This window comes from Canis lupus, chromosome 4 (genome assembly GCF_048164855.1).
Source record: "Canis lupus baileyi chromosome 4, mCanLup2.hap1, whole genome shotgun sequence".
NCBI lineage: Eukaryota > Metazoa > Chordata > Mammalia > Carnivora > Canidae > Canis > Canis lupus.
In genome coordinates, this window is record NC_132841.1 from 7,453,086 (window position 1) to 7,475,567 (window position 22,482).

At 40.6% G+C, this 22,482-nt stretch overlaps 1 protein-coding gene across 2 annotated transcripts in view; it reads left to right on the forward strand.

Annotated features, from left to right (window-relative positions):
• The window catches only part of PCNX2 (pecanex 2), a 288,039-nt gene that overhangs the window by 86,665 nt on the left and 178,892 nt on the right, over window positions 1-22,482 (forward strand). The window contains exons 13-15 of one of the 2 annotated variants that reach the window (XM_072823047.1): window positions 5,051-5,222; window positions 13,548-13,658; window positions 14,433-14,524. The exons of the other annotated variant lie outside the window; for it this stretch is intronic. Coding sequence (XP_072679148.1) covers window positions 5,051-5,222; window positions 13,548-13,658; window positions 14,433-14,524 — 375 coding nt within the window. The remainder of the gene's footprint in view (window positions 1-5,050; window positions 5,223-13,547; window positions 13,659-14,432; window positions 14,525-22,482) is intronic. 2 annotated transcript variants of the gene reach the window in all.

The following is a 22,482-nucleotide window of genomic DNA, read 5'->3' on the forward strand; positions in this document are numbered from 1 at the left end:
ATCTGCATGGTGCTGCTGATGGTGATGGTGATCTCAGATGACATGTGAGCAACACTAGGGTAGCATGCATGTTTGGGGATTTGAATCCAGCCTTATCATGTAGAAACCCTGAGATCTTGGGCAAGTTATTTCTCTGTATCTCAGGTTTTTTATATGTAAATGATGAAATCATGAAACCGGATCGTAAGGGGTTTGAACAAGATAATGTGATAATGTCTTCAAGTGCTCAGCACAGTATCTGGTACTGTGGAAGCACTCGACAAAACTTATCAATTATTTGTGGGTAAAATATGGATAATAAGAGCAACCTCAGTTAGATTTGGTGAACAGTAAATTACATAGTATCTATAATGAGCTGAACAGTAGGCCTCAAATACACTAAGTCTCCTTGTTTCCTTGCTCACAGTACATACTCCAAAGAGCAATGGCCATAACTTGTTACGTGTTCTATTCAGTGAACTCTGGCTACTATATAATGAAGACATTTGGTACCACTTCCTGTTATATTAAGAATTATTAGGAATGATTTTCTTAAAGATTCTATTTACTTATTTGAGAAAGAGAGAGAGCGCACGAGCAGGGAGAGAGGAAAAAGGAGAGGGAGGAGTAGACTCCCCACTGAGCAGGAAGCCTGATGTGGGATTCTAATCCCAGGACTCTGAAATCATGACTTGAGCCAAAGGCAGATACTTAACCAACTGAGCCACCCGAGTGCCCTGGGAATGATTATTGTAAATAAACTTTTTTATTTTAGAACAGTTTTAGGTTTATAGAACATTTGGGAGGATAGTACAGCGGGTTCCCTTATACCCTACACATTTGTCACAATTACTGAGCCAATATTGATACATTATTAGTAACTAAAGTCCATTTTATTCAGATTTCCTTAGTTTTAACTTAATGTTCTTTTTCTGCTTGAGGACCCCATCCAGGACACCACACTGCATTGAGTTATCGTGACAGCCTTTCAGACATTCCTTATTTTTTGATGACCTTGACAGTTTTGAGGAGTGCTGGTCAGGGATTTTGAAGCAAGCCCCTCAGTAGGGATTTATCTCATGTCTATCTTATGATCAGACTGGGGTTATAGTATGTTGGGAGCAAGACCATAGAGGGCAAGAGCCATTTTCATCATGTCATGTTTTTTTTTTTTTTTTTCATCATGTCATGTTGAGGGTACATACTGTCTATGTGACTTATCACTGTCGGTGTTGGCCTCGATCACCTCGTGTTTATCAAGGGAATGATTTTGAGCGACACATAAACATTTCTCAATCCTCAGTCCTAGAAATAAGAAGGTCAACTTAGTCTTGGTGGCTCTTGATTACAAGTTAAATTATATTTATCTCTTTAGTTGTGTGTTTACTTTGGTCAAAAAAAAAAAAAAAAAGAAGAAGCATTCTTTAAAGCATGTGCCATTCCAAATTGCCTTCTTTGAATTCTTATCTACTGAATTTTTGCCATGAAAGAGGGGCAGAACTTAGGTCGCCACCCTTCCATCTATCTTTCACTGCCACTGAGGGAAGTGGTGGGTAAATATGTAAAGTAGGTGGGGACGGAACTGATGGCCCCATGGCCACCCCTCTGAGGAGTACTGTCATCTCCACTTTGCTGCCCCCTGGTTGGATGACCCCATAGACCTATTTGTCACGATTCATGAGCCTGAAAGCTGGGAAGTTGCCCTGAAATAAATCATTCCATGAAATAAGATCATCAACTCTATTAAATTATAAGCTGAGTTTAAAGGACCTCATTTGCCTGTGCCTTTATAATTTTTAGACTGGCCAGTCAGATTTCAATGCTATTTAAACTGGATTAGCATTTTACCAGGCAGCTGATAGGAATTATTTGGCCTTTTGATCTCTGCTTATCTCCTACATTGCCTCCTCTGAAATCTTGTGGATTCCCCTGTACACCACAAGTGTGAGTCTCAGAGTACTCACCAGCCCAGGTCTTCTTGGGGATCCACCCCCTATAGGGCATTCCTCCCTTGGCATCACACACAAGGAGAACTCACATGTATCCTTACAAATGCTCACGATGACACTGAAGGGACAGCTGAGTTGCTAATGCTAAAGTAAAGAACTCATCAAGAGGCACAGAGAGAAGAAATCCTAGTAAACAAAACTGCATCATCGCAAGAAACGACACACCCAACTCTTAGGTAGTGATGGGGGTTCAAGTAGGTGAACACAGTGTCCTAGAGTGGGGGGCAGAGCATATGGTTCTAGCTCTCCTCCTTCTCCACCCTCCAGAGCTCTCCTAGGAAAAGTCAACACTCCAAAGCTGTTGCTAATGCTTTCCCCCATACTCTATAGTTGCTTCACAGGAGTGGCGTTCATGTTATGTGTTTAAAGGATGACGATGACGAGTGAGATTTAGTCAGGCTGAGTCCTTGGGCATGGAAGGACCAGCACCAAGTGCACTCTTCTTCCTGGGTGTTGCTGGGAACCAACAACGTCCAGGCTCCAAATCCTTGCTCTGCCACTCTGCTTTCTGTCCAGGAAGCTGGGGGCAAATTTCTTAATTTTGCAAAAAATTAAGGCATAAAGCTTAAGCCTCAGTTTACTCTTGGCAGAATGAGAATAATAAGTACTTCATGGCGTGTACCGAGGATTAGCCCCATGGATGGAATGGTGCCTGGGGCAGGGTAAATGTCAGCTCTTGTTGCCACTGCTGTTCACAGCAGCCAACTAAAATACGGGGCCCCTGAACATAGTTGGATGTAATGTGTACAAACACCATAGGTCCGAGGGGGCCCTTTCCTGCCCTGCAGACTGGGGAAGCAGAGGATGCCTGTGTGCAGAGAGCCTGGAGCTGACACCTGCCCACTGCTGAGATGGGGTGGTGGCAGCAGGGCCCGGCTATGCCCAGCCCTGGTTTACTCACCGCTCAGGCCCAGCTGCACTCCGGATTCTCCCATACCCCATCTTCCTTATAATAGACGCCTGTTGTTGTTGTTGTTGTTGTTGTTGTTGTTGTTTTTCTAACAGTAAGTTTGAAGCATTTGACCAGCCCACTGTCTTGATGAGAGGATAACTCGAATGGCCTCATCCTTTAGCCACGTGCACCAGCACTCTCCAGAAGCGGGGTTCCTGGAGGTGTTGATAGATTCTTGCACCTTCCCCTTCTGCTGCGCTGCAGCCAGAGCCGGGTGGTGACCTTGTTCTCATGGGTGAAGTTGATGGAAATACAGCTGCACACGCCACCAGCCTCCAAGATGCCCCACTGCTAAAGTTGGGGGCGTCCCCCCACCAGGATATTTTAAAGTTGAAATCACACGAGAAATAGTTGAATGTGTTGTAAAAAAAGACTGGTCAGACTTCACCTGGCAGAGCAAGGGGAATTTTTCTATTGGGAAAAAGAAAAAGCAATCCTCAGGGGTCCGATGATTGACTCACAAGTGAAAGAAGGAATTGGAGAGCTGGGGAATATTTTTAGTTGGTGTTCTTAAGAATCAAAAAAAAATAAAAGTGATGTCTATGCCTCACATTTGTGATATACTTAGAATGGTTTGGGGACCCAAAACATAGAATGAGAAGTGAGGTGAAGCCCTGGCATGATGATGAGGGCAGGCTCTTTGCAAGGGAGCCTTAAGTTTCATCTCATAAATTTCAATGACAAAAAAAGCATTCCACTTCCCATAAATAAAGTTTGACTTGGCAGATTTAAGATGATATCACAAACGTGTTCAAAACCAGACTTTCAATTCCTAGAAAATGTATTTTTAAACTTTTAGGAAAAGGAAGAATCAGGACAGCTCTTAAGGGAGGCAGCTCTTAAATTTTGTATCCTAAATGGTGTCACTTTGGGAGTGTCTCGTATGCTTGTGTATTTGTATACTAAGTAGCTATCTATACCCACCAAGTGATTCTGCTCTTCACTTGATAAGAAATGCATTAAGATTTCACTTAGGCTTTAGTTTCAATTTTTCTTTTAATGCAGAAGAGGTATCCCCAATCCCACTAATCTATGATCCAGTTGAATTCAAAAGGAAATTTCATAAGAGTGCAAATATTCCTTTCAAGACTGAGTCTGGACTCAGGGCCAAACATAGCCAGCCCCCATGGACAGCCTGTGTTTTCCTTCCTATTAAAAGATGGTCTCAGAATAGGACCATTTCTATTATAGAAGCAGTGGCAATTTAAATTGCATTTCTAAATATAACACGTTCAAGGCAGTGACTTTAAAAATCCACATCCGAAACCATATCACTTTAATCTTTACTTTTTGTACCCAAAGTAGCTCATGAATTGCAAAGAATATTCTTCTCCTAATTCATTTTTGTTGGTTTTTTGAACCTTATGAATTGTGCATTGGTTTGTGACATGCAAATTCTTCATTGGCTTTTGCCCTGGAAAGTTTGATGTTGTATCTTTTCCTTAATTTCTTTATCTATCCAAGGAGAGGAATAAAAATGTTTCTACTTCTCCTCATAACAATATTTTGAGAGCTAATATGAGATCTGTTAAGTTTTTGGTCCTCCTCAAAGGAAAGTGTATATAAATGGTGAGGTGTTTTTTTTTAATTGTATTATTCCCTTGTGCTACACTAAGACATTTTATACTCTCTCTGAGGGTATAACTTTGCACCTGTATTGTCTTGCTTTTGAAGACAAGGAAATCAAAGACCACCACTTATAATTCTGTTTCTTATTAATAGCAGGGCTCAAGTTAGGCCATGTAGAGTGAATATGGCTTATATTAGTTTTGCACTTGAAATGAGCAATAGAAACAGAAGTTTTACTATTAGGGAAGCATGGAATTAGATCTATCTAGATTATATCTAAGGATGGTAATTAAATTTTCAGCTAAATCTTGTTGAGTCTGAGAGATATAACATTCTTTTTGATAGTCTTGTTCTTAACTGCCAGAATAATTATTGGAGATTTTTTTCTTTTCCCGGTGTTTTGTATATATGAATTATGGTGGGGGGAGAGAATGTGATTTATGGTGTAAGTTGTATAATATGATATGAATTACTGACTATGAAGCTTTTGTCATTTAATCAAAATGATAGGTACCATTCAGAAATTGTGTTTGTTTTCTAGGGACACAACCAAATCATAACATATAGCAGACCAATCTATTTTTGTGTGCTGTGTGGCCTTATTTTGCTTCTTAATACAGGGGCCAAAGCCCGGCACCCTCCCACTTACATTGTCTATGGCCTGAAGCTCTTCTCTTCAAGGTCCCTCCAGTCAGCTAGGGACCTCTTAATAGGTGAGTGAATTTGAGGGTTGTGGGGGACATGGGGAGTGGATAAGTTTCCTCTTTATATTCTGAATTGCTAGCTGGAGAAAACTTATTTGATTATTGGATGAAGAGAGGTGCATTGCTCTCTTGGCTTATACACTTTCAGAAGACGGTCTGGGAGCTGGAGCCCCAAAGCATCCAATAGCAGAATTATTCTAAAGGATGGTGATGTCTATGATAAGCCATAACACTGTAGTATCTGAGGACCGGCTGCTGTGGGGCCTGGTGCGGGGTGTCAGTGGGGCACCCCAGGGGTGAGGGTGGTTTTGTTACCAGGGTGACAGCTTGCCAGAGTGGCACAGACACTCTGGGAATGCCAAAGTGCGCCTGGTTTTCAGTCCAGGTAGAGTCCTAGATACACTGGTCCAGCCTGTCACTGATTTGCTTGGCGAGCTTTAAAGTCTAGGCAGTATTTAATGTGAAGGGCTCCGTTCTCACGGGTAACTCGCACAGGGTCATGGTTAGGCACTTGGCTATGTGAATTCCAGTTCTGCCACTTTGCTAGTTATGTGACCTTGGGAAGAATTCAAGAGTAATATGGGTACAAAATAGTACCTGACTTAGAGGTTGGTGCAAGTTTCCAATGAGTTGGTACATTTAAACATATGGACCAGTGCTGGGCACCAGGTATTAGCTGTTATTATCATTATGCAGAGAGGCTACCCCAGCATTGCCTGCGAAGACCTGACTGCCTGCAGCTCTGAGAGTTCTTGTCGTGATATCCAGAGGTTGACATGCATGCCAACCTGTAATTGACTGTGATCACATTGCCCAAATGAGGTGATAAAGGGCAGCTACCAAAGACACCAGCCCCTAGACCTACCACTTGCCAGCTCAATATCTTACTTAAAGGAGCTTTTCAAAGCCATAGGCCTCGTATCATTCTTTCTGTGGCCCCCATGACAACTCTCTGAGCCAGGGGGAGTGGCATATCTTTGTGTTCCTGATAGGTGAAAACCATGGTAGACATTCCACTCTCTGACTCTCTTTCCATACCACCATCTGCCCATTCCTCTTTCTGCTGTTTTGGTAGCAAACTATTCCCTCCCCCACACCCAGCTCCCCATAAGCCCGCCTGTATCTGCATCCTCAGCCTTTCTCTTCCTATTACATCAAGTGAGGGGCTGAGTAACTTCTTAATAGCAAAAGGTTAGGCACCATTTTTAAAGATAATCTCTGTGCTCAAGTAGGGAACAGAAACATATTGAGGAAAGAAAAAAACTGATCCCATGATTACACTCCTAGGCAACGCTGCTTGCCCAAGAATATTTGCTACTACTTTTCTGATATTTTTCACTTTACTTTTTTATATTACTTGGAGTTCTGACAGTTGGAACGCACACACACACACACACACACACACACATTTGCATGCGCACCCCTCCCCCAAAGAAAGACTTTCAGATACTTTTACTTTCCTATAAATGAGCTCACCCATCTTCCCCCTGAGATTAGCTGCAATGAAAAAGTCAGAGTTTGAGTAGACACAGATGCCCAATCATGGTTGTGCATACTGGAGACAACCCTTTCCTGCTGTCTTCTTGTAAACAGCAGTGCTGGAGTCCAGAGCTCAGGGCATAGGAGGGCCTGGGGATAAGAAGTGGAGAGGGTGGGAAAGCATTTTGGAAAGTGTTCAAGAAACATGTGTCTAAGTCAAAATGTTGCCTCCTCTTTCTGCACCCCACACCCAGTCTTGGGTACCTTGTGGCCATCTTTCCCCAGAAACTGAGGCATGGGTTTGTGTTGATAGAGTTCTACCTATTACAGGTCACAAGGATTTGTGTTTTGACTTTGGCACCTCCTCATCTCATCCTCATGCCCTGCGTTCCTGTTCTGTAGTGCCCCTGACCCCTTGACCATACTAGTTGATGGCCCATTTCCCCTAAGCTTGGCCCCATCTCCATATTTTTCACAGCACCAAACCTAGTTTGCAGTCATCTCCTTCACTTGTGATATTTGACCAATGTCTGTGTCCTTGTTAGCTTCTATGATGCTGGATAAGGGCAAGGCAGATCCCTTGTCTCCTTTCTCACACTGAATCCCTAGTACCCCACACTGTGTCTGGTAAAGACAGGCACTGAAGAAATGTGTGTTGACTGTATGAACCAATGAACACAAAGTATGCTTTAAGTAGTAAGGAAATTAATGTGTGGGTGGACTTTTGGAATACTCATTCCTAAATCAGGGAAAGCTTACCATCATTTTCGGATGTTTGCCTCAACAAATAGTAAGTAGGGACTTAATAAGCATCTCTTGAAGATGACTTGTAGAAAGAGGGAGAAAAGCATGACATACTTTCCATTTAGAAATTGTTTTTCTGTACACAGGTGTCCTTCATTTCTCTTTTTCTTTAATTTATTACTGTAAACAAGCCAATGCCATTGAATTCATGGAGTTGTCCTGGCTTAGCAAATATGCCATGACATCAGAATGTGAAATGTTAGTAGGGTTCAAAAAGTCTAAGACTTTAGTGTACTTGGTAAAAGCCTGAGATTTTGATTTTTAGCAGAAACCCTTGTTCTAAAATAAGCTACTGGCCTGTGTGTATTTTCATTTTATTTTTCTTCAAACCTATTCCATTGAGGAGTGGAGATGGCTCAGGGAATATGGCCTTTCTTACCTTTCTATCTGGGATTCGCTTTCCTTCATTAAAGCTTTTCCTTAATGGATATTTTTGTCTGCTTGTCAACGGTAATGAGTAAAAATAGCAGTAAATAATCTGGCAAGCCAACTAAATGACTTCTGGGATACAGAAAAATGGAAAAATAGAACAATAGCAATCCCTGTAGAGTGAACGTGTTAAACACACTAATTTGCACTGAGCAGGAAAAGATTGTGGAAGAAATTTAGAACAATTGGGAATGAGAAGAAGGTGAGAGAGGTGGATGCTGTTTTTCTGACTCAATGAGGGAAAGCAAGGGCAATTCAAGGTCTTTCCTTCTTTATGGAGCCTCTCCATCTGCTGTCCCTCACTACCAAGGGATCTGAGTGCGCATAACTGCTGCCATTATTAGGATCAGAAACTAACAAGGAGAGGAATAAAAATCAGGATAAAACAGAAGATTATTGGGAGGAAAGAATAGTGCAAGTTTCCTCTAGATGCCATAGTGAGGTACTGCTAATGAGGGGCTGAGAACATCAGAGATTTATCGTCTCACAGTTCTGGAGGCCAGGAGTCTAAAATCTCTGAAGGCATGAGGGAGGAACCTATACTGGCCTAACTCCTTGGCTCCTAGATGGCCTTGTGCCTGAGTCTGTCCACTTTGTCTTCCCCCTGTGTCCAAATTCCCTGTTTTTTTATAAGGACATCAGGCATATTAGACCAGGGCCTATCCTAATGACCTCATTGTCACCTGATCATGAGTAAAGACAGACCGTATTTATTGCCGAGTACAGTCACATTCAGGTACTGTTTTGGAGGGACACGATTTAATCCTTTTAGCAAGGACCATTTTAGAAAAAGGACAAGAGAGAAACAGGAACTCAGCACAAGGTTCCGACCTTGTTTTCCACCGTGTGGTCAAAGGTGGTATGTGCCTCTCCTGCTGTGAGCCTCCTCTGGTGGATGCCGGGGAATGTGGAATATTTCTTAAGAGTTGTGCCTTATTGCTGATATTTCTGTTATCTGCTGCCCCTCCGGTTTTCTGCTCAACACCATCCACCTCTCAGAGGAAGAGGAGACAGCAGAGGAAGGGGTGCAAGAAAGGAGCAGGGAGTATCCGTGTCTGCTGCTTTCATGTACAGTGCACCCTGCCCTCTCTGCCTCCTTGGGCAGAAGGCTGTGAATATGAGCCAGTGGTGGGACATGAGTCAGGTGGAAATCGGGTGGTGGGAAAGATGGAGAAGCTCCTTGTCATATTGAGTGCAAGGAGAGGAGCATCTTGAAGGCAAGCATCTCAATCAGCTGATAGAACAATGGGAAAAGGTGGGATGTGAGATGCTGATGGGAGGTGAGGGACTTGGGGGCCCAACTTGGGGACACAAGAAGAAAGAGTCAGCAGCAAGGACTTGTCGCTTTTTATAGGCTGAGGGAGGGTGAACTAAAGACAGAAACACTAAGAGTAATATTCTTACATGATTTTTCCTTCTCTGACCCCTCCTATATATTCAGAATACCCCTGTGGGCACTTCTCTTTCATTATAAGGGACAATTTTTTTTCTTTTTATTTTCAGGAGTAAGGTGAAGGAACCTTTGTGTCAGGACTCCTTGCCTTGCTCAGTCAGAGATGGTAACCTCTGGGCTGGAATTTTTAATACTTTCCAATTGGGGTAACTTCAGAGAAAGCCTACAAAAGGAGGCTGGCTTTGTAATTAGCCCACAGATGAGGGGCCAAAAATACCGTACTTCAGTTCTTAGTACGGTATTTCAAAAGGAGCGAGAGCAAAGCTAGAGTGTGCCCTGAGGAACAGAACCACCTGGGCTGCACTGTGTCTGGAGATGGGGCAAAAAATGGGATGTCCAGGGGTGCCCGGGTAGCTCAGTCCATTAAGCATCTGCCTTCAGCTCTGCCTGGAGTCCTGGAATAGAGCCCCATGTCGGGCTCTCTGCTCCATAGGGAACCTGCTTCTCCTTCTCCCTCTGCCTGCTGCTCCCCCTGCTTGTGCTTTCTAGGTCTTTCTCTCTCAAATAAATAAAATCTTAAAAGAGAGAGAGAGAGAGAGAATGGGATGTCCAGCCTAGGGAAGAAATGCCCGGGTGCCAGAGGTACACATGGTGGTGGTTCTCTCACTGTAACCATATTAACTAGTCCCGGCCAATGGTAGCTGGATTACAGCTCACTGCAGCAAAGACATCTAAAATGGTTTGGGTTAGAGCTGCCCAGTGGTAGCACAGGGTTTGCCTAGTGCATGAGTTCCTGACTTGGAAAGAGCTCAGGCAAGAAGTGGCTGTCAGTTGTAGAAGGGCTCCAGGCTCTGCATGGGTCCTCTAAGATCTGAGACTTCGATGTTTTATGTTAGTCCATAGGTCTAACGCCCAACCTACAATAATGCAGCTTCCATAATGCCACCTTTAGAGGTTGGTGGACGTTTTGAGGACTACCTATGGAATGTACCGTCCTCTGCCCAGGGAGACCCCACATTTATCTTCTGTAGGTGCCTTCTATAAAGACTGTTTCCAGGGCCCAAAATAGACCACAGTCAGGATGATTAGTTAACACACAGATACAGCAGGTTAGAGACACATGATGTATGTGTTCACACCAACTCCATTAGGGTCCAGTTGTATTTCCATGTTTTTTTAAATCTGCATGTTTTCACCCCAAACCTGCAACACCAATAGTCATGGGCTAGAATAGTAACAAATATCATTATTCACATTTTAAAAAAGAAACAAGCAAGTTACAATGTTTTTATTTGTAAATGTTGCTTGTAAAGAAATGGAACCATACCAGGAAATTCTGCATTTATGGTAAGTATTAGAGAAAATGAGGAGTAGAAATGAGAGGAAATTATACACCCTCTCAGGGGTATTATGCTAAGAAAAAAAATCTTTGTTCACAGGGAAAATTGCCAACAGCCACAGGGACTTTTCTTTTCTTTTTTTTTTTTTTACTTTTGGAAAAAGGACAAAATGACCTCAGAAGCTTCAAGTGTGATTTTCTTCCTTTTTTTTTTTTAATTGGAATTCAATTTGCCAACATATAGTATAACACCCAGTGCTCATCCCATCAAGTGCCCCCTTCAGTGCCCATCACCCAGTCACCCCATCTCCCGCTCCCCCCCCCCACTTCGTTCGTTTCTCAGAGGTGGGATTCTCTCAGGTGTGATTTTCTAATTTGCCCTACTAATGCAACAAGCATTTGGCTGCTTTTTTTATTCACATGAGCTGCCACCCAACAGATGAGATGTGTGGTGGCTTCCACGTCACCCTCCTTCCACCTCCCCGGCTTTGATTTTAAAGCCTAGAGCTCTCCTTCTCTAATACATCCTGGAGAGGACCTAGATCGGGGGCTCCTGTTGCCTGCTGCCCCTCCACGGTGGGTGCAGGCAGCTCCAGTTCTACATGGGCAGCATGGCACCGCGCTCCGGGGCTTGCCGTGTTGCTTGCCATCCCATCACCCTCAAGCCATGATTCCCTGCCTCCGTTCTTTCCACTTCCACAGTTGTGGTTTCATTACCTAATGTATTTCTTCGGAGAACACTTCCTTAACTCTGCTTTGCTGAACAGTTTCCAGTATTCAGCTGCCTTTAATTTTATTTCATACCCATACTTTTCCCTGGAGTTCTACATTCTTTTTTTTTTTTTAAGATTTTATTTATTTATTCATGAGAGACACACAGAGAGAGAGAGGCAGAGACACAGGCAGAGGGAGCAGCAGGCTCCTTGCAGGGAGTTCAACGTGGGACTTGATCCCGGGTCTCCAGGATCACTCCTGGGCCAAAGGCAGGGGCTAAACTGCTGAGCCACCCAGGGATCCCCTGGAGTTCTTCATTCTTCCTGTAGTTTTGCCACACACACAGCTCTTGAGAAGGTGAACCAGTGCAATCTCACTGCGCCTTCCATCCACCCCTATCCTGGCCATGAGTACTCCAGAGTATAGGGCAGCATTTCATCTTCATTTCTGGGTTTGAGTCTCAAAGTTGAGAGAAGTAGGAGCAGTCAGTTTGCTTGAAATTATACGGGAATAAAATGTTGGTGCTTCTATATTCTATAATTAAATTTCCACTTATTTCCTTTTTAAACAAATATTTATTTTAAAATTTATTTTAGAGATAGAGAAAGAGTGAGCAGAGGGGAGGTTCAGAGGGAGAGAGATAGAATCCCAAAGCAGACTCAATTGTGGGACTTGATCTCAGGATCCTGAGATTATGACCTGAGCCAAAACGAAGAGTCAACCACCCAACCCACTGAGCCACCCAGGCACCCCAAATTTCTATTTGTTTCTTATATCTTTCACATATCTGTGATCTCTATCCACAAAAACTGAAAGAAATTGCGTCCCATAAAGTTGTGTAAATTGCGTCCCATAAAATACTGACCTGTATTTGTCTTATTGTCTAATTTGATTGAAAAGTGTATTCCTCACAGATGCTCCAGGTTATTACAATATTGTTTAAACTTTGCCACAGAAAGCATTGCAGCAAAATCACCATGTGCATCAAAATATGACTCCAACCCCAGGAGGGTTGGGACAGTTCCTTGGGATTGTGTTTTGGGAAGGATTTGTCCCATATTTACTTTCAAGCCACTATTAGCAAGAGCATGGGATGTACAAATACTCTCGTTTCTACAATTTCACGATATAAAGTTTGCATTTTTGATTTTTCAGAAATAGCTAAAACACCTCCTCCCCCACCTTCCACCATCATCCCCACTCCCACTGTTGACTGCGGTCTACAGACAGTGTTAGCACACAGTTCCAGAGTTCGGGCATATGGGATTTCAAATCAAATTTCCTTAGTTTTATTAAGACTTACCAGTATTAAACTTCATTGACATTCTCCTCAATAAACCGAGACAGAAGACAGATGTATTACAGCAGAAGTAATGGTGTTCCTATGAAACCTAACTTACATAGACTTGAGGAAGAGAGGATGACAGGGATGCAGCTGTAAAATGCAGCTCTAGGACATTTTATTTCCTCTAACAAGTCGTGGAAACCTGGCTTGCAGACGTCTTCTCCAATTGCACTGTTACAATTTTAGGAAGGAGCAGAGCCTTCCTCTGGTCAGGCAGGGCCACCTTCATGTCCCACATGCTCTAGTCCCGAGGAGTCAGGCCCTTAATCACCACCCTCCCTTGTGTGTCTGCAAACCTGGAATTCCCACTGAACTAGAATCTGCAGGTGGTGTTTAGATGTGATGACTCTCAACACCTCAAGTGCTCCAGGTGATAGAAACACAAAATGAGGAGCCCCCGGCTCTAGTTTTTATACCTCCCACTTCCATGCAGGGAGAGATCTGCCCTACCCGTTTAGTTGCCTTTGGCTTTACCCATTCTTGGAGTTTCCCTGTTTCTTCCCCACCCATGTTCCCCAATTGGAAGCCCATTCTTGCAAACTGCAGACCTTTCCAACTGCCTCTTTCACCACCCGAGGTCTCTGCTCCGGCCTGGGCTCCCTTGCATTCCTTGCCTGGACCTCTTTCCTCAGATGTGCCCTTTGTTACTTCCATGGGCACATTTCCACTTGGCCTGCAGACCTTCCTCCTGTGGGTGTGAGGAGTTCAGGATTGCCTCCAGGACGTGGGCAGGGGCCTCTGGGTGCTGGAAGGGGGGCAGGCAGGATTGCCTCAGGGACCCGGTGGCCATCAACTGCACACTTACCATCAATTTTGTCTGTTCACTTCCAGTATTTTTATATTGCTTCCCTGCAATTTCCCTCCTTGGGCTCTTCCCGCAGATCGACACTTTCTGCATATATCTTTTGGAACAAATTGACATGCTGTTTTTTGGAGGTTCTGGTAAGCCATTTACATCTTGCTCTTCCTGTAAAGAAGTCTAAAGTTCTGATAAGGGCTGAATGGAATGAGAGTCTGGACAGCTAGGTTTTCTTCATCCTGAGCACTGAGCTACTTCTTGTGTGCACCTGTATGGACAGGGGATCTGTGTCTCCCACCTGTGTGGACCCTCCCTTGACATAGCACTTTAGATTCCAACACCTCACCTAATCCTTACCTGGAGACTTTGTGCAGATTGCTTAACTTTAAAGTTTACTCTTCTCTAAATGGATATAAACACACGGATCTCATAGAGTTGCTGTAAGAATGAAATGAAATTGTACATAAAGCGTTACAGCATAGCTGGTGATCCAGCACTGTTACCACCTCATTACACACAGGCACACAGAGACACACGCGAGCGTGGCTTATTTGTTAGATTGATCTTTCTCACTCTACCCCCACTGTCTTCCATGGAAACCTTCATCTGTGATGTTTCCTTTGGCCAGCAGCTTTCAACTGTAAGCAAGGAGGTTTCCCTACCTCCATACTGGACTTGTTCACACGGTCCTCTAAGAATGTTGCCAAAAATTCCTTTTAAATGTTTTCCTCCAGAATTTTTAATAAATGTCAGTCTCTCTCTCTTTCGCTCTCTCTCTTTATATTAAGTCATCCAGTGCTTTTGACTGATCCCATAAGATATACTCTTTGCTCCTTTGGCAGGAATTTTGTATTTGAAAGGTACAACCATCTCTCTTCACTTTATTGATTGTGAGACTGTTGGTGTTTGTGTTCTAGCTGTTTCTGGGATGACATCGGCTATTTACAGCGTGGCCCGTAGTGCCACCGCCACTGCCCTGCTCCACGTGTTCTGCTTCAGTGCTGTGAAGGTAGGCGTGAGGCCTGAGAGCCTTCTCCCTTCTCTTCCCATTCATTAAATCAACCGGTGGTTTAAGTAAACAAACGTTTTCTTTTAGTTACAAAAGAAATGGGATTTGAGCACATCAGGAGTAGCAGGGCCTGGCGGGTGAGGCCTCAGTGGTATTTGAGGACATCTTCAAATATCTGATTTGCCAGGGAGCACAGAGCCCACATGGTCTGAGTCTCCCCCACATATGTCTCAGGCATGATTACTGACCCCTGCAGGGGCCCCTGCGGAGCATGACGGTCAGCAGGACCTGTGTGTTTACCTTCGAGGCTCTCTGGAATATTGCTCAAAAGATGGTAAAGAGGTAAAATTGCCTGAAGCTTTATGGGCAGAGACAAGAGAGGCTATGATAGCAACAAAACTTTAAAATCTAGAAAACAGATGGCCTATAGATTTATCCAGATGGAGAAAGCTGAAGCTTAGGCTGGCGGCAAGGGAGGTCCAAGAGGATGAAAAAACAGGATGAGCATTAAGTGTAGGAAAACAAAACGTTGTGTCCGAAAAGAAAGGTGACTATTGTGCATGTGTGGTTTGGCTATGGGTAACAGTTTGCATTTGTGGTGCTCAGAATAACCGGTATGTCTATAACGGAAGAATGTGTGGCTGCATGTGTGTATGTGTGTACGAGTGTGAGTGTGAGCATTGGGACTTCCTTTATCTCATCTTCCATACTGGAAAGTCAGCAAATAATATCTAAAACAGAAAAAAGGCTAGAAATAACCAAACAAGCATGTTACCTGAAAATAGGGAGGTACATAGGCATAGAAGAAATGGCTGGAAGGCATTGCCTTCAGGAAGCAGGAGTTTGAGCCACGAGGTGCTATGGGCAGGCGCCACGCCTGCTCATTTGCAGTGTTGGAGAAATGTAGAGCACCCACAATGCCTGAAGGAAGTAATGCACGTAACGTTGTCAGGGCATCCTCATTCAGGAGAAACGTTAGTTACTACTACACATATTTCTTGACCTTATGGACATCCTACATTTCAGTGTTATAAACAACAGGCACTTCTTTGGTAAAATAAAAATTAAACATAAAAGAACGAATAAAAATAGTGTATTTTTCAAAAGGCTTTTAATATCTGTCAAATGACACTTTTTAGCTAACTTTTTAAAAAGAGTAACTTAAGGGGCACCTGGGTGACTCAGTGGTTGAGCATCTGCCATTGGCTAAGGGCGTGATTCCAGGGTCCTGGGATCGAGTCCTACATCAGGCTCCCTGCATGGGGCCTGCTTCTCCCTCTGCCTGTGTCTCTGCCTCTCTCTCTGTGTGTCTCTCATGAATAAATAAAACCTTGAAAGAAAAAGAGTAACAAAATCTTATTAAATGTATCACTGTGGGTGGCAGAAAGATCATTGTCCACTGTTGTGAAAGAGGATGAGTGCAATGTGATTGTTTTTCAGGGCGTTTCTATGGAATCTGTCTTTGATCATCAACAGCATGCTTTCCTCGCTCACTCCTTCCACCCCTTCCATTTAATTTTCTTTTGGATAGAGAAAAGGGAGAAGGAAACTCCTTCTTCTAATACACAAAGGTAATTTACGTGCCAGTGGTGGCCCTGTCACCACATTTATACTACTGTGCAGAACAACATTTACATAACATATTAATGTTTCTGGTCTTCTTTCTTTTGAAATACATTCCTTTATTCTGTCACAGGACCCCAGGTATTTTATCCAGGAAAAGTACTTGGATAGTTATTTTCTGACTCCTTGCACTTCTGAGGACCTCTTTCTACCGCCTTTCGGTAAAACGGCTGCTTATAAAATATTGGGTTGTAAGCTCTTACTTGGCAGGACCCTTTGTATATTACTGACTCCATTGTATTTCAGTGTTTCTTTATACATGTTTATTTCTCATACTTTAAAAAATTTTTAAGATATAAGTGTTTTTAAACATTTTTTGCTTTTGTTTTTAGTTTTTAGCTTAATTCTAGTTAACATATACTGTTATATTAGTTTCAGGTGCACAATATAGTGATTCAGCACTTCCATAGGACACCCGGTGTTCATCACAAGTGCCCTCCTTTATCCTCATCACCTGTTTCACCCATCCCCCATTCACCTCCCCTCTGGTGACCATCTGTTTGTTCTCTGTAGTTAAAAGTCTATTTCTTGGTTTATCTCTCTCTCATGTTTTTTCCCCTTTGCTTATTTGTTTTGTTTCTTAAATTCCATATATGAGTGAAATCATATGGCTGACTTATTTCCCTTAACTTCCCTTATTTCTCCTAAGTCCATCCATGTCATTGCGAATGGCAAGATTTCACTTTTTATGGCTGAATAATATTCCATTGTATGTGTACACCACATTTTCTATAAACATTTATGTAAAGGTATTAGTGTGGATATGTTTTTTTATTTACACTTAGAAAATATTTAGGAGTGGTATTGCTGGGTCAAATGGTTAGTCAGTATTTAATTTTTTAAGAAACTACCAAACTGTTGCCAAAGTATGTAGCAGTTTCAATCCCCTCATAATCTTTGAGATTTCCAAATGCTCCAGATTCTTTCTTTATTAATATTTTAATAGTTTTTTAAAATAGTACTCATTCTATAGTACTCTTATAGTACTCGTCTATGAACTAGTATCTAATTGTAGTTATAATTTGTACTTCTCTAATAATGAATGTTGTTGAGTATGTTTCATATACTTGCTTGCTACTTACTTATGTATCTTCAATGGTGAAAAATCTGTTAAAGTCTTTTGCCCATTAAAAGCTACGTTACATGTTCTAATTGAGATATAAAAATTTTTTGCATGTTCTGAATACAAATCTTTTGTCAAATATATATTGCACATGTGTATTTTTCTAGTTCTAGGCTTGTCTATCCATTTCATTAGTAGCATTTTTCAAAGAGCAGAACTGTTTAATTATAAGGGAATCCAGTTTTTCAATTATTTATTTTATAGTTTGTACTTTTCATGTCCTATCTAAAAAGTATTTACCTAACACGAGGTCAAAAATATTTTTTCCTAGAAGTTTGATAGTTGTAGCTCTTATGTTTAGATCTGTGATCCACTTTGAATTGATTTTTATGTATTAGATGAAGTAAAGATTGAAGTTCACTAGTACAATTGTTGAAAAGATCAACCTTTCCCCACTAACTTACCTTGGAAGCTTCGTCAAAAACTAATTACTGACTTCCAGTTTCTGGTCCAGTATGTAAGGAGTTTGTTAGTTGTTACTGCATGCTAACAATAAGTAAATAGCTGAACAAGCTAAAAAGTCAACAACTTTTTTTAAATAGAAGGCAGGAAGCAAACAAATTGCTGCTTCTAAATTTGGAGAGACAGATAGATGGATTCAAGGAATCACATCCTACTGGAGCAGGAAGCCAGGAGCAGAAACCTCTGTGGGAATGAGTACCAGGGCAGAAAAACCTGAACTGTAATCAAAGAATTGCTCAATATGGACAACTCTGTGAGTTAATATCTCCAGGAGAACCCAGTCATCAGAGAGACTCCACACTTTTGTGAGTTTTACCTCCAGGAGCTTGAACAGTTTCTCAGAGTGAATATCAGAGAAAACTCCCCTCATTGTTTCAGCAGGTGGAAGGGAAGAGTAAACATTTTGAAGTACATCAGAGCATTGGTCTCTTCTTCTTAACAAGGCCTGCCCTCAAGCTTTCATCATAGCCTAAACTACTAGGATTTTTTTCAGAGCCTAACTAACTTGGAGGAAGGGAAATGGCAAACTCCAGTTGGCTCTAGCCTTTCAAGTGGGCAAAAGGAAATACTAACTCCAATCCAACCCATTCTGGCCATTCTGTCCTGCCTAAGGTGGGAGTGGGACTCAGAAGCACTTATGAAGTTCACAGTCTAGAGGCACAGGGTCACTAAAAGATTAAGAAGTGATCCTAGGACTATAGAATACTTCTTCCCATACACCTTAACACCACATCAGCAAAGACCTGTTTACCACAGTTCATTTTACCGAGTATGTTAAAAATTTTGAGGCATATTTAAGGCATGAAACACAGTTTGAAGGGATAGAACAAGCATCAGAATCAGAGTTAGATATGGTAGGTATGTTGGAATTATCTAATTGGGAATTTAAAATAATTATGATTAATATACTAATGGCTCGAATGGATGAAGTAGAGAGCCTACAAGAAGATGGGCAATGGAAGCAGAAAGATGGAAATTTTACGGAAGACCAAAAGGAAATGCTGGAGATTTTTTAAAAAGCAACATTGTAACAGAAATGAAGAATGCCTTTGATGGTCACAGCTGAGGAAAGAATCTCTGAACTTAAGGTTATATCAATAAAAACTTCCAAAATGAAAAAACAAAGAGAAAAAGACTGAAGAAACAAAATATTCAAGGACTGTGAGACAACTACAAAAGGTGTAACATATGTGTAATGAAAATACCAGAAAGAGAAGAGAGAAAGGGGCAGAAAAAATATTTGAAGTACTAATGACTGCGAATCTCCCCAGATTAATATCAGACACCAAACCACAGACTCAGGAAGCTCAAAAAATGCTAAATAAGATGAATTCAAAAACAACAATAACAACAAAAACAAAAACTAAACCAGTGCATATCATTCAAAATGCTAAAAATCAAAGGCAAAGAAAAAAAATCTTGAAAGAAACCAGAGTAAAAAAAAATCCTTATTTTACCTTTGGAGGAGCAAAGAATTGTATCTGACTTCTCCTTAGGACTTACTATGGACTGGGTTGCTTCCCTCAAATTCACATGTTGAAATTCTAACCCCCAGTAGGATGATATTTGGAGATGGACCTTTGGGACATAATTACGTTTAGATGAGTTCATGAAGGTGGGGCCCTCGTGATGGGATTACACTCCTATGTAATGACACAGCGCATGTGACCATTTGCAAACCAGGAAGAGAGCCTGGATCAGCATCTGACCAACCAGGCCAGCACCATAATCTCTGACCTCCAGATTTCAGAACCATGAGAAATAAATTTATGTTGTTTAAGACAACATATTTAGTGATACACATATCATATTTTGTTATGGCAGCCTGAGCTGATTATGACAGAAAACTATTCAAGCAAGACAAGAGGAGAGTGAAACAGTTAAAGTATTGAGAAAAATAACTCCACCAACCTATAATTCTGTACTCTGAAAAATTATCCTTCAGAAGTGATTTGTTGAAGGAATAAACAACTTTCATTTTTTTTCTAATTGCGGTCATATATTCAAATAAATATAAGTATATAATTATTTTGAGATACTCCCACTACCCATAATGTGGTATAGTGTATTTGAAAGTAGACTTTAAGAAAAAGAAAGAAAGAAAGTACACTCGACTTTACTATAAGTGTATATTACATACACTAGGGCAATCACTAAAAAAATGTTTTTAAAAAAGAAGTATAACTGCAGTATAATTAATAAAGGAGAGAAAAATGAAATCATATAAAATCAATTAAAACCACGAAAAGCAGAAAAAGAGTGAAAGACAAAAATGGGAACAAATACAAATATAGCAGATATTAAACTATATCAGCAATCACTGTACAAATCAATGGTGTAAATACACCAACTGAAAGGCAGAGATGGTAAGAGAGGATCAAAGAACAAGACATGGATATCTATTGTCCAGAAAAAAAACACTTTAAATATAGACACATATATCTGAAAAGTAAAGGGGTGGAGAAATATACCATGCTAACACTAATCAAAAGGAAGCAAGAATAGCTATATTCATTTCAGACTTCAGAGCAATAGAGCAGACTTCAGATTAAGGGAGGTTTTCAGAGATAAAAACTAGCATTACATAATATGGAAAGGATTCATTTTCCCAGAAGATGTAACAATTCTTATTATGTATGCACCTAACAACAAAGCATCAAAATATGTGAAGGGGAAACTGATAAAATTGCAAGGAGAAAAAGATGAATCCACTATCACAGTCGAGACTTCAACACCTTTCTATCAGAAATGGGCAGATTCAGCAGGCAGAAAATCAGTCAGGGCGTAGTTGGACTCTACAGCATCATTAATCAACTGACTATATTGACACGTATAGACTACTTCATTGAACAACAGCAGAATACATATTCTTTTCAGATTCACATGCAACATTCACCAAGAGAGACCACATTCTGTGCCATAAAACATATAATAACCAATTTAAAAGACTAAAAAGCATACAGTGTCTGCTCTCAATGGAATTAAAAATTCCCAAATATATGGACATTAAGAAACAAATTTCTAAGTAATAGGTCAAAGAAGAAATCTCAAGAAGAATTTAAACAATATTTTGAACTAATTGAAAATGAAAATACAACCTATCAAAACAAGTGGGATTCAGCAAAAGTTACACTTAGAAGGAAAATAGAGCATGGAATGCATATATTGGAAAAGAAGAAAGATCTCAAATCGGTAATTTAAACTTCCTCCTTAGGAAGCTAGAAAAATAAGAGCGAATTAATTCTGAAGTAAACAAAAGAAGGTAAATAATAAAAATTTGAACAAATATCATTGACATTGAAAAATGAAAACTGATAGAGAAAATCTATCTACAAAACAAAGAACTGTTTTAAAAAAAAAAAAAAAGATCAACAAAATCAATAAGCCGATAGCCAGGCCAACAAAGAAAAAAAGAGAGGAGATGCAAATTATTAATTACAGAGAGATATGAGGGACTATTACTACAGATTTCATGGACATTAAAAGAATAATAAAAGAGTATTGTGAATAACTCTATGCCCACGACTTCGATAACCTAGATGAAATGGACCAATTCCTAGAAAGATATAATCTACCAAAAACTCACACAGGAAGAAAGTCTATCTGATTAGGCTTGCATATATTTTATAAACTGAATCAATAATTAACACATTTCTAAAATGAAAAACAACAGGCTTAAATAGGCTCATGAATGAATTCTACCAATTATGCCAATTCTCTACAATCAATTTTAGAAGGTCAGAACCACCCTCACACTAAAGCCAGACAAAAACATTACATGACAAGAAAACTACAGGTCAATAACATGAATAGATGCACAAGTCCTCAACAAGGTATTACCCAGTCAAATCCAACAATGTATGAAAAATATACATCATGGCCAAATGCAACTTATCTGAGATATGCAAGTCTTGTTCAATATTCAAAAATCAATTAATATAATCCATCACATCAACAGGCTAAAGAAGAAAAAAAAAAAACAGGCTAAAGAAGGAAAACTCACATGATCATATCAATAGATGCAAAAAAACATTTGAAAACATCCAGCATCCATTCATGACAAAAACTCCCTGCAAACTAGAAATAGAGGGGAACTTCCTTAACTTGATAAGGAACTTGTACAAAAAACCTATAGCTCACATCATCATGGTGAGAAACTAGGAGTTTTCCCACTAGTATCAGGAAGTTGGTAAGGATGTCCTCTCACTACTCCTTTTTAACCTATCAGAGGTCCTGCCTAATGCAATAAGATAAGAAAAGGAAATAAAGGTATATGATTGGGAAGTAAGAAATAAAATCACCTCTTCTCAGATGTCATGATTTTCTATATAGAAAATCAAAAATATGACCACCCAAAACCCCTGGAATTAATGAGTGATTTAGCAAACATTGGAGGATATAAGTTTAATATACAGAAGTTAATCACTTCCCTATACACCAGAAATTAACAAGTGGAATTTGAAACTAAAAGCAAAATTTACATTAGTACCTCCTAAAATGAAATACCTAAATATAAATCTGACAAAATACACGTACAATCTATATGAGGAAATCTACAAAACTCTGATGAACAATATGAAATAATGAAACCAATGGAGAGATATTTCTTGTCTATGGATAGGAACACTCAATATTGTCAAGATGTCAGTCCTTCCAACTTAATCTATAGATTCAATATAATCTCAATCAAAATCCCAGCAAATTATTCTGTGGATATTGACAGACTGATTCTAAAATTTATACACAGAAA